The following is a 16,686-nucleotide window of genomic DNA, read 5'->3' as shown; positions in this document are numbered from 1 at the left end:
CAAGAAATGCGTTTTTGTTAACGCGGTAAACGCATTGGAAACTAAATGTACGTTAAGGAACAATTTCCGTATACAAAACCGGTTGGACGACGTGGACTTTCCATCGTGTACGTACATTACAAACTTGGCCTAACTGTTCCCTCTATTTCAACCAGAATGGGCGTCAAAACAGCTTCTTTATTGGTTTTATTAACTGCGTGTGTAATTACAGCACAAGATGCGTTAGGTTCGATAGACATTACTGAAGAAAACTGGAGAGATTTGGAGAAAGGAGAATGGCTAGTTAAATTGTGAGTCGCCTATCTAATCCTATCTCTGCTGCCAGCCCAGCATGCAGAGCAGGGTGTGCAGGACCGGGGCGCAAGCAATCGGTGTTTTCCCCGTGTGTGGTCCATAGCTTTGGCTAGGCCAGGCCGAGGGGTACAAATTGCGATTGTTTGTTTTTGGAATATCGATAGATTAGATTTAAGAATAAAATCAAGTAGCCAGGCCATAGATAGCAGTGATTTTGCATAATTTTTAAATTAATTTGAACTTCCTGGTTTTGTTTTTGAGAGTCAGTAGTCAGTACAGCAGTTACTATTATTAGTAATATTTTTATTTAAATGGACAAAATGTTATTGTTTCTAGCAGCACGGACGGTTTATTAGACCCACATGCCAATAGAAAACAATGATATAGATAGGCCTACTCCACACTAAATATTGATATCGACACAGACAGTCAATCGTGACGATCATCGCTCCAATAATTTTTTTTCTCCACAACTTCCTCCCACTTTTTATACTACTGTAGTTAAATATAGAAAACTCATTGACATTTATTATTGTACGCCTACAGTATGTAGAAACAAGATCTTGATACAAAGACAAACAGTGTAAATAATTGTTAAAAATAATTTAAAAGGATAAAGATCAATATTTGTGTTTTCAGTTATGCTCCTTGGTGTCCAGCGTGTCGGAGTCTTGAACCTGTATGGACTAAAATTTCTAAAAAAGGCAAAGATTTAGATATCAACGTAGGAGAAGTAGATGTAACTGCCTACCCTGGCCTTAGTGGTAGATTCGTTATAACAGCATTACCTACCATATACCAGTAAGTTTGGAGTACAAGATTCTACTGTATGTCAAATCTTATGATGAGTAAAGCCTTGTCTACACTATCAAACTTTATGTGACAACAAAAATTTCATTTCATTTATTTGTCTCATTAAAACATACACCATGAAAAACAAAGAGAAAATTGAACCTAACCAACTAGTGTTGTACAATACATTGTACCTTAAATTTGACCCAGAAAATCCTCACTGTTTTACATTAAATAATGTTAACAAATTTGCCATGTACGAATTCGCAGATGGCCTGGAATTACTAACACTATGTAAGATATACCTGTAATAACAAAATGTCAATCAAGATTAAGTCTTGACATGCTTAATCTCCGCACTTAACTGGATACACAAAGCTCATTGGTAGAATATATTTCACAATAATGTTGCAATGTCAATCAATTAATATTTAATTTCAGAAAGCCGGTAGGTTACCACTTTGCTCCATGGGTAGACGAAGATTGAAAACATTTATTGGAGAGTTTAGGTTTTGTAAATAAAACGAAAGGTTGTAGGCCTCCGAGATCTTTCCACTGATTGACAAAGGGGCTGCTGTATACTATCTATCCACAGTGGCGGATCCAGGATTTTGAAATGGGGGCCCCAGGGCCTAAAAATGGTGAAATGAAGGACTTCTTAATTTGATGTCCTATTTTTTGCATTACAATTTATGGAATTTAGGGGGCCGACTGGACCCCCTCTTTGATCCGCCCCTGATCCATTCACCTCTATTCACCATGTTCAGATTCTAATGTATTCATCCATCTATACCCACCCATATATGCATTAATATCAATTTAACATTAACTTTCAAGCATCTAGTCACCTCATCCATCCATTCATTTTTCTATCTACCTATCCAACTCATCCATTCATCTATCCATTCACATTTCATATTCTTTTCATTTATCCATCCATCAAATCTTCAACCTTAACTTATTCAACCATTAGTATTAGTCAGGTTGAATCACATTCAAGGCTCTCCATCGACCTTGGTTCTAGTGATAGAAGTGGTAGTCTAAGACTTCCCGGAAGGAATTGGAGATCCAATGTACACATTTGTCTCATGTGCACTTGAAAGAACCCAGTACATTTTTTGGTAGAGTAAGAGGTTTACATCATCCACACAATTCATCCCAATTAATTAGGATGCGCGACACAGGTTATTCCCACAAATTCACTATTTCATCCATTCATTTCTGTCAGCTCTTCCATACATTTGTTTACCCATCTAATTATCCATATTTATAGAAAGTAATACTATAAATAACATATTATTAAAATATTGTTGAATATTTTCTCTATTCTTATCTTTGTGTATTAGTAGCACTGTTTCAAACTGCTATATTCATTGTTGCAATGTAATGAAGTTTCTTTTCTCCCTTCATTAGTGTTATCAATGGAGAATACCGAAAATATGAAGGAGGTCGAACAGAAGATGACCTCGTTCAATTTATCCAGGAAAGGAAATATATTGACCTCGAATCTGTACCAGGATGGTACGCCCCTGGGTCATACATGTAAGTTGCTTTAAAATTTATACCTTACCCCTTGTCTCGTTTGCTCCTATATTGACTGTTATTCTGCATTGGTATAGTTTAACACACACAAATATTGTATATACACAGATACCATTTATATGTCTGAAGCTCTATCTACACTATCAAACTTTCTGTGAAAAAAAAAAGTGATATGCCCATATATGAACATGATGATGTCATATCACTACCATACATCAGACTTTTTTTGTCTGAACTAGTTTGATAATGTAGACAGAGCTTTAGCTTAAGATATTGTATGGTGTTTTAAAAATAGATTGTTTGGTTTTGAGAAGATAGCCTTCCAATGCCAAGGTATGTGTTGGAGTCTCCTGATTTGAGCTTATTTGTTTATTTATTCTTTGTTTCTTTACAGAATGGGTATCCTATCTTGGCTTTTCAAAATTTCTATGACAGTGAGGGTGATCCACACAGTTCTAACAGAAGAGTATGGGATACCAGCTTGGAGCTCATACACACTATTCGCTCTCTTAACAGTTGCTATAGGGCTCTTTCTCGGCCTGGTAAGTATGGTGAAGTTAAGTGGACGAGTGGTTAATGTAGTAGCACCACAGTCCCTGTCGTCGTTGACTGAAAAATGACCGTATGGTCAAGTTGAGTGGGCGAGTGGTTAAAGTAGTAGCACCACAGTCCCTGTCATCGTTGACGAAAAATGACCGTATGGTCAAGTTGAGTGGACGAGTGGTTAAGGAACACCATAGTCCCTGTCGTCGTTGATGGAAAAATGACCGATGGTCAAGTTGAGTGGACGAGTGGTAGGAGCACCATAGTCCCTATCGTCGTTGACAGAAAAGTGACCGTTGTTTGGTGGTAGCTCGACACAAAGGAATCATAAGGGAAGACAAATTTGTATGAGTCGTCCACACCTGTGCAAATTGCGCTGTAGTGTTAAAATTGACATTTTCCTTCATTCATGTCATCATGTTCCCCTGAAAAAGGGTGTTCTACTATATTTCTAAATAAAATTATATATAAATATATTATACATTTTGGAAAAAGCCAAATGTTTTGCAATTTTTTAAAAAATTCATAAAAGCAGCAGCTGATATATAAACTACTTAAAAAATATATATTTTCATTTTATACTTTTTGTCAATTGTAGATCCTAGTACTCATCTCCGATTGCATTTGCCCAACTAAAGGACAAACACAACCGACTCCACCAGCAGCAGCAGCAAAGGAATCAGAAGAAGACAAAGAAAAGAAAAAGGGTAATAAAAAAGAGAAAAAACAGACCAAAAATGGAGAAGAAAAAGTAGATAAAGTTTCTAAAGGAACAGGAACTGAAGGAACCGAGTTACGGCAACGACCGAAAGATGATAGTTAATTATTTAGATACTAATCTTTTCTTTTGCAATATTATTTTTTTTTCAATTGTTTTAATTTCTTTTGGTTTTCAATGATTAAATGGTTTTTAGGAGGTTTTTTTTCGTTTGATTTACCAATGAACTTGATTCCTTGTTTCGTGCTGCAGTTTTTAATTTTATTTCAGTTCTTCCCATTTTGAGGTTTTGGTACTTTTCTTTGGCACCCTGAAATCTTTCTTCCCTTCCCTTTAATAAACAGGGCTATAAATTTATTTTTTTTTGTGTCCATTATCAACCCTTTAATAGTTTTACAAAACAAACAAAAAAAGTTAGCTGCAAACCCATGCCAATAAAGTAGCTGTCTATTATGACACATTTGTCTTAACCGCTCTGTGATTGGCTTACTTATGTGCCATGTTTGAGAAACTTGTCTTAATTACAGCTGTGATCATTTTTTTATTTGCATACAAAATATCTAGAACCTTAGGTGTTCTTATTTTGAGTGCTCGTATCCATATAATTTAGCAACTTAGGTGTTCTTATTTTAAGTGCTCCTATCCATATAATTTAGCAACTTAGGTGTTCTTATTTTAAGTGCTCCCTATCCATACTATAATTTAGCAATCATATTGTCAATATATGCAAATTAGCCTAGCAGTTAAGTTACATAGTCTTCCAATTTACGTTTTAAGCATTGACAAAATATGAATGTTGGTATGTACTGGAAAAATGTGCAAAACAAATTTTAAAACCTGCGTGTGAACGAAAATTAGTCTTGGTCATTGAATGTCTCCGTCAAACAGACTTTCTTTAGTTGTACTTCTATGAACAAATGACCGGTTTCAGATGAAGCACTAGAGGCACACATCTCACCATTTTGATGTCTAATATAAAATTAACTACTTTTTGATACCTTTTTTTAAACTTTTATTATATGCTAGTGCTCCCCAGTTTAAACAAATCCTGGATGACTGGTTAACCAAACTATCTTTAGTTGTACTTCTATGAACAAATGACCGGTTTCAGATGAAGCACTAGAGGCACACATCTCACCATTTTGATGTCTAATATAAAATTAACTACTTTTTGATACCTTTTTTAAAACTGTTATTATATGCTAGTGCTCCCCAGTTTAAACAAATCCTGGATGACTGGTTAACCAAACTATCTTTAGTTGTACTTCTATGAACAAATGACCGGTTTCAGATGAAGCACTAGAGGCACACATCTCACCATTTTGACGTCTAATATAAAATTAACTACTTTTTAATACCTTTTTATTATATGCTAGTGCTCCCCAGTTTAAACAAATCCTGGATGACTGGTTAACAAAACACCATTACCGATTTTTTCGATTATTAAAAATGAAATAGATAATAGAAAATTAAATCATGAATGAATTATCATACATAACTGTTCATATTTTTAAAACGTTTGCTCAAATGTTTCCAGTACTCAGGTGTTGACGGTATCTACATTCCATTGATTATTGTAAATACACAGTAGTATCTTCGTAGTAAATTCTGGTATATACTTTGGCAACTAAATGTAGGAATTTAGATATTTGTAAATAAGGGTTATTTTCTTCACATTATATCACATTATTGTTATAGTACTATTGTGTATTTTTCAAAATGCATTGGTCTCAATTTGAATACCGTATTTATTTGAAAAAATGCCCTGCGTTGAATGAACGCCTCCTCGAATAAATGTACACCTCCCCTCCCACCCATTGAACATCATTTGGAATAAACGCCCCCGAGCATTTAGTTATTTTCTCTTAGCACATTTCTATTTGTAGTAAAATTCATTAATTGACATGATCTACCAATTTACCAAGCATTCTGATACAATTTTTACTACATTTTATCATTCTCGATATTAATTGTGTTGTATTTGTTCATATCTGGTCGGTATTTATTTGATTATACATACCATTACACCCAAAAAAATAACGCCTCCACCCAAAAAATAACGCCTCCCCCCAAATAAACGCCTCCCTCGAATAAACTCCTCGCTCGAATAAACTCGCTAAAACCCTGAACAATAAACTCCCCGGGATGTTTATTCGAATAAATACGGTATTTAATTTTTTAAAATTCAGTTGGTTTATTTATCACTTGTGGGAAAACCCAATAAGGAATTGAACTTATTTTAATTAGAATTTTGCCATTAAGTTGATTACATTCTGTATGCTGTCTATGCAAATTATTAGGTTTAATCTAGTATCCTTAATCAAACTTTATGTGACAAAAAAATGTGATTTGCCCATATGGATATGATGATGTCATACCACTACCATATTTGGGCATATTACTACCATATTTGGGCATATCACTGCTATATTTGGCTACTTTTTTTGTGAAACTAGTTTGAGAGTGTAAACAGGGCTTTAAGCTTGGTTCCCACTTGGTCTCAACTCAACATTGCAAGTAATTTGACCAATCACAAGCAACATTTTCATGATCCATAGCGTTGTGATTGGTCAAATTATGTACTTTCATTTTATTTGGAACAAAGCCTTTAGAATGGATTCATAGTTAAAATAAACTTTTAAAGCCACTATTAAATAGGAAGGTTGATGTCTTATGCAGGATATTATCAAAGAAATGTTTTTAATTTAGTATTATACCATACAAAGATTGACTTGCATGTGACAGGCAATGTGCAGAGTGTGCGAACATGCACCATTGGACATGCAGCATATATCCCATCATGCATCCTTGCATTGCATTACAACTGTAATGGCATAAATTATTTGACATCAATAAATGAATTCTATAGTTAAATAAAATACTTGAAAGTGAGTTTAAGTGTAGGTTTGATTAAAAGTACATTTTGGGTTTAGAGCTACAAAAATAGGATATAACACTGCAAAATAGTTTTTCAAATTTCTTATAATAAAATATAAAAATTAGTAATTTGTATGGGTTTTTGTTGTTGTTTGTTTTGAATGAAGAAAGTCACAGCAAAGAATATAATATTATTCTTTTGGTCACAGTCTTTATTACAATTTATGTGAACCCCTAAGTTAACGAAGAATTCAAAGTTCAAGTAGACTTTCATACAGACGTACCGTGGTCGACAATGACTGCTAAACCTGAAACCAAGGCTAAACTGACCAATGCGGTACATCAAAGGATTCCCACTTAAAATCCCACTACCAGTACCTTTATTTTAGTGTTTTTTTTATTAGCGAACTTTAAATACTTTATTCTTCATTTAGCAGTTACGGATAAGACATTACAGTAGTGTAAGTTTCTGTTCTGCATACTAATATATATTACGTAAGTTATGATCTTTGCTGGCCATCAAGTATCACAGGCCTAATAAAATAGTAGCTCGGCTAGTAGGCTAGGCCCAGGCCTAGTCTCTAGATGGAGATTCTAAAATGTGGATTGTCTTGGCCGGCCTCCTAGGTAGACTCTCTCTGGAGAGTAGAGTAGGCGTTTGTTAATGATAGCCCCTATGCTCGATTTGCACAACAATTTTCTTGTGCAATATTAATTTAAAAATTGCACATTTGAACGATTTGCGCAATTTAAACACAAACAAATTATTATTAAGCATTTAATTATTAATTTCCCTTTTTCTTTCAGAGGACAGACAATTAATTTCATCATGCAACTGGTTTTCAAACTTGGTGGTGTATGCCTAGCATCTCTCATTCTGCTATTCCTGTTGCCATTTGTATACTTTATTGCTGTGTTCATGACCATAGTATTCATCATTGCATTTTTCTTGATTCTGATATCTGACGGAGATCTTACTCTTATGTTTTATGATAAAATAAATCCAGATGGAGGTAAAGTAAAAAAAAAATGTTTTAAATTAAAATTATTGTATATTAAAGATGTATTGTCCCTTTAAACACAAAAAAATGAAGGTCAAAATATTCTAAATTTAAAGTAATATTAAAGTTATTCACTTTAAGTCGAAAATTCGAGCCAAAAACAAGAAGTTTACGTAATTAACAGGTAAATTAATTTGATTACATGTCGTCTGGAAAATCATCGCGAGCGAAAGTAAACAAAGATTTCAAACCACGAGTATGCATTATGCATATGCTAATTAAGATTGTTTACAACTCGTCATGGTTGAGAAGGTGTTTTCACACAGATCGCAAGGAAGTTTTATGATTATGCATACAGAGTAGCAGCCAAACAAGCGCGTTGCATTATAAGATATGTTTTGATCGAAAACTTTGACTGGAAGTCAAAGTTATTTTTTAAACAAAAAAATATCTGTATTTTTTTTTTCGACTAATTTTTGGTGAAAGTTAATAACTATTATGATACTTCAAAATGACCCACTTTTTTTCGAAATATTTTATTTTTTATTTTTTTGGAATTAGACAAAGGGACAATACATCTTTAATAGAAATTTATTACAACATGAATGTTACTTTTTAAAAATTATCTTCATGATCTTTATTTTAACGTTATTTTCCCATCCATCAGCCAAATTGTTCCTCGATGCGTTTGCTCTTCTGACAAATCGTTGTTATCTGTTTCCATACAGTGCAGTTTTTTTTTCTTTGCATCTTCTTCTTGGTACAAACTCAACATCAGCAACTTTTGATATTTAAAAATTAATTAAAAACTTATTTAAAAAAAATCATTTAAAACCTATTTCGAATTAATAATACTATTGATTTGATGAACAGTTATTATATTCAGCTGCAAAAACTAGTAAAATGAAGTGCTGAACGAATGTCCTATGTTTTGCATCCTAACACTGTCAGTCTATATACTGTTATACTATTAAAATTCACCATTTTTGCAGATAATTTAAGTGGAAAGGTGGTTTGGCTTACAGGGGCGTCAGGTGGTATAGGAGAACATATAGCCTACAAGCTTGCAACCAAGGTAACTATACACAGGGCACCCATCTAACATTCTGCCATCCGAATGACTTAAAGATGTATTGTCCCCCAGAATCATGAAAAATAAAGATTTTTAAAATCGGACTTTGAATAGGCCATTTTGCAGTTTTAATGAAGTTGTTCACTTCCATAAGAAAAAAAACGGGGGAAAAAATTATTTCACCTATAAAAAGACAAAATAAACAGTTAAATTACCCAAAAACTCATTGTCTTCCAGACAATTTGACCATTTTTTGCTTCAAATTAAATTTTTCTCAGGTAAATAACTTTTTTTCAGACCCAATTTTTTGTGAGAGTGAATAACTATTATGTGACATTAAAATAACATATTCAACAAAAAAATTAAAAAAAATATTTTTTTAGGGGGACAATATATCTTTAAATAAAGGTTTTGTTTTTGGTTTTATATATATTTAGGCAAATTGCCAAGGATAACCATAAGCGAATTTATTCACTATTCACTAGGCAATCCTGTTCACAAGATGCTCTACATAAACAAAGTCGTATTATAAGTCTTTGGTAGTAGAGTTGTAATTTGTCTTTTGTCATTAGAAAAAATGCTGACATATGACAGGACTTGAACCCAGGACCCTTAGGTTGGTAGCCAAGCATCATAACCACCAAGCCACAACTCTACTCCACTCCACTCTGTTTATTGGTCATGTGATTTAGTAGGATCGAGGATACAAAGTTTCCAGGGTGCTACTATAATACAATGTAGTAAACAAATTTATTTTGCTTTATTAGGGATGCAAGATTGTACTATCCGCAAGACGAGAAAGTGAACTTAAACGTGTTCAAGATAACTGCATTAACGATCACGGTGCGAAGCCTGGGGATATTTGGATCTTGCCCCTTGACCTTACAGACTTTGAATCTCACCGTCAGTTAGCACAGGATATCATTAGCCGATTTGGAAAGGTGATTTTGAACTGTTCACACTTTATACCCTTTAGACAAATTAGGATGGGTTATTGACATATATTGGCTGATTTTATTTTAAAATTCTCATGAATAGCCTTGCATTGCAAGGCAATTGCTAAGTGACATTTTCATACTAGTAAAAAAAAAACCATAATAATATACGCAAACCAGCATTTTTTAGATATTATTTCAATTCAATAATTATTATCCCAAACTCTGGGGAAATAAAATCAGGTGTTCATATTGCACAGAATTATCTTTTTAGAGTATTATTGAAGGATTGCAGTAGTATAGTAAGAATGAATGATTTATTATAGTGCTCAGTATTTATTTATCTCGGTATCTGCAGCTTTGAGGACTAACATGGAAAGTATTGGAAAGAGGATGAGTTTTATCCCTCATGATATTTCTAATCTTTTTCAAAATAAAGTCATTTTTTAAACAATCCAGTGGATTGTATAAAAACTAATATCCTGCTGTAAACTGTGCACTCGAGAATCACATGTTAGAAAACCGGAAATAGAATTCCCCAAGCCAACGCTAAAAAAAATAACATATTTACGTAAAGAATGTATTTTTCTTATTTTCATTTTTCTCGACATATGTATGGATTTCAGAGGCGGTTTTGTATTGATTTTATATTTATATATATATATCTAATAGCGTTTAAGATACGTTTATTCTGTCTCGGGAACCTGACTTTAAGCTTTTCTTTGTTTTACAATTTGCAGGTCGATATTCTCATTAATAATGGTGGAGTCTCGCAGCGATCACTAGGGGTAAACGCCACTTTGGAAGTGACTCAACAACTTTTTAATGTAAACTTCATTGGTACAGTCTCAATAACAAAGTCTGTCCTCCCGCACATGCTGTCCAGAAAATCTGGTCAAATTGTTAACATCAGCAGTGTAGCAGGCAAGTTTGGGCCAACACTGTCATCTTCTTATGCAGCAACTAAACATGCAGTCCAGGTAACCAATATATAATAATTTCAACCAAAATACAGAAAAATTGAATATTTTCTGGAAGCTTTGCAATTTTGGAATATCATTTTTTACATATACACAAGATGCTGTACATAAACAAAGTCTTTTAAACAAGTCTTTGGGAGTGGAGTTGCTCTTTTTTCATGAGGAAAGGTCCTGACATCTGACTTACATATCACCAATATTCGCCTCCACAGTACAACAAAATCTAGTACCTTTATGTTTGTTAAAAATTGTTTTACAGTTCTTTTTTTACACAGGAAAACAAATAGAAAGTGTAAATTAACGAAATTAACCCATTCTAAAGCTCTGTCTACACTATCAAATTGATGTGACAAACAAATGTGATGTGCCTATATATGGACACGATGATGTCATATCACTACCATATTTGGGCATATCATTACCTTATTTGGGCACATCACACTTTTTTGATAGAAAGAGCTTTAGTCACCTGAGTTTCCTGATATTTTTGGCAAAGGTCCAATTTCTTCTGATTGTTTTAAAAAAAAACATCCCATTTTGATTAACTAAAGACAAAGAAATGCATTGGCAATAAATGTTTATGCATTGCACATTGGGACATGACACGTTTGGAAAAAGCCTGGCATACCCATTACTGTAGATGCTAATGCCCTATGTTTGAATGTATTCTGCAAAAACTATTGCATCCTCTATAGGTTGGCCATGCTTTTATAAAGTCAGGGTATTCTTCTTAGGTGTTAATAGGTAATCATCAGCTGTTGTCAGTCCACTGCTGGACCAAAGCCTCAGCATGTTTCTGCCATAGTGAACGATCTCAAGCTGCTCACTACCCCAATACTTGTCTATTTAACCTCGCCATCTTCCTCTTTGTCTTCCTCTATTTCTGCTCCCATCCATGGGTCTCCATGATGTCATTAGCGAAGTCCATCTATTGTCTGTTCCCCTACTGATAGGTAATATGCATACAAAAAAAGTGACTTCTCCATTGGTCAGGGCAGACATGTCCAGCAAATTTATTAAAGATTCGGCAAGATAATATATTTTTTACCTAAAAAATAGACAGGTGCTATGTTTATTTTCAGGGTTACTTCAGTACACTCCGAGCAGAAGTGTACCGTCAAAATATAACAATTACTAATGTATGTCCTGGTCCAGTTGTTTCAAATGTGTTCACAAATGCCATGAGAGATGATATTGATCAGGTAAATATCTGTATTATTCGATCAACTCTTCCGAAACTGGACTCTCCGAAAACACTATTAAACTTTACGTGACAAAAAAAAAGGGTGATGTGCTCATATGACATGATGATGTCATATCACTAACATATTTGGGCATCACACTTTTTTTTCAAACTAGTTCGATAGTGTAGACAGGGCTTTAGTATTCTCACTTGCACTGATGTGTGTTGCCCGGAACCTCTGCAAATTGTTCTGGCTGTTTTACTTTATCATTTTGATTTAGATTTTTGCTTATTTTATTTTGTATCTTCATTGAGGTCCAACCACTGATACCTACAGCATTTTCATTTTTAAGTAATTTTCCTTTGGGTTTAAAAATACATTATACTATAATGGCGATGTAGAATAACCTGTGTATCACATGTGATGCCTGTATCATAGGCCATACACCTAAGCTTAACCTAATACTAACACTGTGTCACTGTATTAAAAGATTTGCCTATCACACTGAAGAACATATAATACCATATGTGTGGTTTAATTTATATTTTAATTTACCTTTTTTCTATTTTGTATCTAACTAATAATAACCATCCATTTTTGTTTTCTGTTTTTTTTTCAGTTTTTCAGTTGGGTTTTTTGTTATTTGTGGTCGGACAAACAGCGCATTTTGATTCTTACATAATATGTACGCACAAGTTCAGGTTCAGGATCATAACAAATTCATAATACTGTGAAATTTCTCTTTCTACCGTCAACTTTACAACTTTATTAGTTTGAACATTGCAATTAAACAATATTTTCATATTTATACATATTTACTGGTATTCTGATGAACATCTGTGATGTGTTATAAATATATACATCTGTTTTATGTCTTTTCAAAATATGTAACTTGATCTACCAGCAAAATATATTTCTCTTATTAAACATCGCGAAGTGCATTCCTATTTGATCAAGATGTTTTTATATTTACTAATAATAATAATAATACGAATTTGTAATGCGCCAATTCCAGCAGTAAGTGATCAAAGGCGGTGTATGAGAGAGCTCAATTTGAAAGAAAAAGACGAGTTTTCAAGGCAGATTTAAAGGCGATAGTAGAAGAACACTAGTAATAGCCATTGGCGTTAAAAAAGCAAACATTTATGATTCTTTCTAACTTTGTATTTTAAATTGATTTTGATTTACAGCCTTCCTTTAAGAGTGACTTGCAATTTGGCGGGCGAGATCCGAGATATATCATGTCGACAGGGCGCTGTGCTCATCTAACGACCGTAGCTTTGGCAAATAATCTTCAGGAGGCCTGGGTTGGCAGGCAACCAGCGCTTCTTTTCATCTACCTCTCACAATACATGCCTTCTTTACTTTCCTGGTAAGATTTTTTTTTTCACAGCCTACATATAAAACAGATTTACAACTGGCTGAGCGAGACCCAAGATCCGTCATGTCGACTGAGCGCTGTGCTCATCTAACGACCGTAGCTCTCGCCAATAATCTTCACGAGGCCTGGATTAGCAGGCAGCCAGTGCTTCTGTTTACCTACGTATCACAATACATGCCCTCTATATTTTCATGGTAAGTTTTACATTTACAAGTTAGCTAAACTTGTATTTCACAAAGTGTGCTCCCCTTTTTTAAGTTTACCATCATCCTAAAGTCATCATGTCCATGACCATTAAAAGCCAATCTGTGTAGAACTAGGAAGTCTTTTGTTGTAAATAGCATTCATATCTATAATGTTGATGTAATGTTTGACAATAGGACTTAACATTTAGTGTCAATCATGTGTTTAAAACCCATAGCCCAGATTTTTACATGGAGTTTGTTTTTCAACAAAAAGAGCAAATATCATCACACAAGCTAGGCTAGTTAAGTCTATTTAACATTACTTCTGCCGCTTGTCTCTTGTTGAAAAGGACACTTCTGGAAAAAGTGGAGTTCATTCGTTCGATCCAACCCTCATACCCACATGCCTCCAGACTTGATTTGTCCTGGATGAATTGATATGGTGTTTTCACAAGTACATAACCAAACACAAAGTACTCTCTGTCATACACTCCGTAGCTGTTGTGGAGTGCCTAATTCTGTGCAGTGAGCATATTGGCATTTTAATTAGTGATGGCTTTGAATGCTCACTGGCAAAACCCAGTGGCTTAAGGGGCCCCAGAGCATGAGCAGCCCAAATGCAACTACCCAGTGTTAGAGGGCCACTTATGAATGCTAAACCAGGGGAGTTTTCCCCCTGCATTACACCACTGCATATATACTATATATTGGTGGTGCACAATCAATCTACATTTTATTAATAGGCATATTCGACTGGTTGCTTAAGAGGTCTTCATAGTGCTTGCTTGTATAGAAACAGTGAGGAGTCCACAAAAAAAATACCAATCGGATAAAGCCTTGTGATTAAATACTGTATTGATTTAGTTGTACCATTTTCTTTTCTAGGCTGAATGTGAGATCAGGCCATAAGCGGATTGAAGCTTTTCAGAAAATGCAGAAGGAGAAATAAATTAACTGCTCAGGAAACTACATATTTGATGCATTTTATTATTATTTTAACTGTATTTTAATCATTTTTGATACATAAATAATTAATAATTAATAATAATGATAAATAGGTGTATTTACTTTATATAAATTACATTTATATATAATTGGTTATTAATTTGTTTGGTGATGCGGGCAAATTTTATATGGAGTTCAATAACTGCTCAGGAAACTACATATTTGATGCATTTTATTATTATTTTAACTGTATATTAATCATTTTTGATACATAAATAATTAATGATAAATAGGTGTATTTACTTTATATAAATTATATTTATATATAATTGGTTATTAATTTGTTTGATGATGCGGGTAAATTTTATACGGAGTTCAAATGAACTCTGCATTTTAACTGGGGTGTCTAGAAAACTCATATCTGAATATTCTAGATATCTGATTCTGGTAAAAGTCTACTTACTAGATGGTAAACACAATATGCTGCTCCTAATTATGTGTGTGAACATACTACTGTAGGCTGCTGTAGTACTTTAGTTCAAATAAAGATATACAGAAAAGAATAAGAAAATAATGGAAGAAGATAATCATGTGAAAATAAAGATACATTGAATTGTACTGTACATTTGTTTATAAGGGAAACAAGCACGAATGTGTGATACTCGGGGTACAGCAAAAGAAGCTGTAATGACGTCATAAGACGGGATGTAACGTCACATACACATCAATAACCTCGCTACTAAATACAGCTATACGGTACCATCTTCGAGACGTCATATGGCTGCATCCGGTTTGAAATTTAAAAATCCGGCTCTATAGCTTTGAGGACATGTCCCTGTAGTATATTCATGCCAAATCCCAGCTGAATACTACAACTAATAAGGGAGGAGTAGTACTTTATAAATCGCAATTTTTACTCGATAGTGTCCAGATGGAAGAAGAGGAGAAGATGAGAGAGTACTAGACTCTGGTAACTCGAGTAATAAAAAAATGATTGGTGGTTATAATAAATATAATGTATGCCTTAAGTATTAATAAATTCAGGAAAATTATCTTTCATAAGATTTCTTATTAAAATATAATATAATACATATTATTGGTTTGGTGTATTAATCTAATATCTGAACAATAATAAAGAAACGATACTTAGATATGGTAAATTCATTCATTCATTTCTCTTTATATTATTTTGAGAAGAAATTGATTCAACAAGAAAATTGCAGATAGGTTTGCGTACTAAATAAATGACCAAAAAAAACAACAGGGTGAACGTTTTGGAAATTTTATGAAACCATTTTCAAGAGTAAAAACCGTTAATGTGCCGCGATCAATGATATTATATAGCCGGCTTATTACATCTCTCTAGCCGCGATATAGAAAAGGAAAAGTTATTGCACGCTTGAGTAATTTTGAGAAACTTTTCCACGTGCTTAACTTTACACAACCACCTGACCAGGTATTGCAGCAGACGACGAACGAACGGATGATGGGTACGGTGGAAATTGTTTATAAAAACAACAAAATATGACAGAATATAATACTACAAACAAGTATATAGTTTGCTAGCGTAAGTAATATAATTGAAAGGCATATTTAATAGCAAAATGTTGTTTTCCAGGTCCTTCCGTTAGCCGTCCAAGTTTCCAACCAAAGGCTAAGCCTGCACTATATAGTCTACTGTAGTACTTAGCCTTCAATAACCTGGGCCTACTGTAGACAATAGTAGTGGCGTTGGAAGAAGGTCTTATACTGTAGGCCTAGGTCTAAATTTACTAGTATCAATTCAATGTGGGCGGTTTGATTCTTACATTTTGAAGGCCAATATAATAATTTGTTAGGTCAATATATTATTAATGAATACTGTAGTCAAATGTAGTTTGAAATCTTTTCATTTCCGCTGATATTTCACATTTGATTGACCAAGTACATGACTTCCAGATCACGTCAATTCTGCATTTCTGGAACTAATTTTGCAATTTCTATATTTAGTGTCCGTTGATCTATAATATTAATATTATGTTTTCTTTCACTTTGACTGGTGAAACGTTCTTGTGGCCTACATTTGTAAAGCTCTGGCTACACTGTCCAACTTAACTTTGTGACAAAAAAAAATGTGATGTACACATATATGGACATGATGATGTCATATCATTACCATATTTGATCATATTCCTACCATATATTTGGGTACATCACATTTTTTTTTTGGTCAAACTAGTTTGATAGACAGAGCTTTA

At 33.8% G+C, this 16,686-nt stretch overlaps 2 protein-coding genes across 4 annotated transcripts; both read left to right on the top strand.

The window, feature by feature from the left end:
• Positions 1 to 80: 80 nt before the first annotated feature.
• On the top strand, positions 81 to 6,899 carry LOC144852047 (thioredoxin-related transmembrane protein 1-like). The gene is made up of 5 exons (XM_078709737.1): positions 81 to 290; positions 934 to 1,095; positions 2,500 to 2,628; positions 3,023 to 3,170; positions 3,770 to 6,899. The coding sequence occupies exons 1-5, from the start codon at positions 157 to 159 to the stop codon at positions 3,992 to 3,994; spliced, it is 798 nt and encodes a 265-aa protein (XP_078565863.1). The 5' UTR covers positions 81 to 156; the 3' UTR covers positions 3,995 to 6,899.
• A 186-nt stretch (positions 6,900 to 7,085) lies between these two features.
• On the top strand, positions 7,086 to 15,535 carry LOC144851963 (dehydrogenase/reductase SDR family member 7-like). 3 transcript variants are annotated; one of them, XM_078709638.1, is made up of 8 exons: positions 7,086 to 7,227; positions 7,574 to 7,779; positions 8,760 to 8,842; positions 9,607 to 9,780; positions 10,515 to 10,754; positions 11,837 to 11,956; positions 13,129 to 13,310; positions 14,390 to 15,535. In XM_078709638.1, the coding sequence occupies exons 2-8, from the start codon at positions 7,596 to 7,598 to the stop codon at positions 14,451 to 14,453; spliced, it is 1,047 nt and encodes a 348-aa protein (XP_078565764.1). In that variant the 5' UTR covers positions 7,086 to 7,227; positions 7,574 to 7,595; the 3' UTR covers positions 14,454 to 15,535. The 3 variants fall into 3 exon arrangements, with proteins under 3 accessions (XP_078565764.1, XP_078565762.1, XP_078565763.1); XM_078709636.1 differs by lacking the exon at positions 13,129 to 13,310 and adding an exon at positions 13,332 to 13,513 and having other exon boundaries at positions 14,390 to 15,515; XM_078709637.1 differs by lacking the exons at positions 7,086 to 7,227; positions 13,129 to 13,310 and adding exons at positions 7,243 to 7,261; positions 13,332 to 13,513 and having other exon boundaries at positions 14,390 to 15,516.
• Positions 15,536 to 16,686: the final 1,151 nt, after the last annotated feature.

Source organism: Antedon bifida, chromosome 9 (assembly GCF_963402885.1).
Source record: "Antedon bifida chromosome 9, ecAntBifi1.1, whole genome shotgun sequence".
Taxonomy (NCBI): Eukaryota; Metazoa; Echinodermata; class Crinoidea; order Comatulida; family Antedonidae; genus Antedon; species Antedon bifida.
The sequence above is the reverse complement of the archived record's forward strand: the minus strand, read 5'-3'. Positions and strand labels throughout refer to the sequence as shown.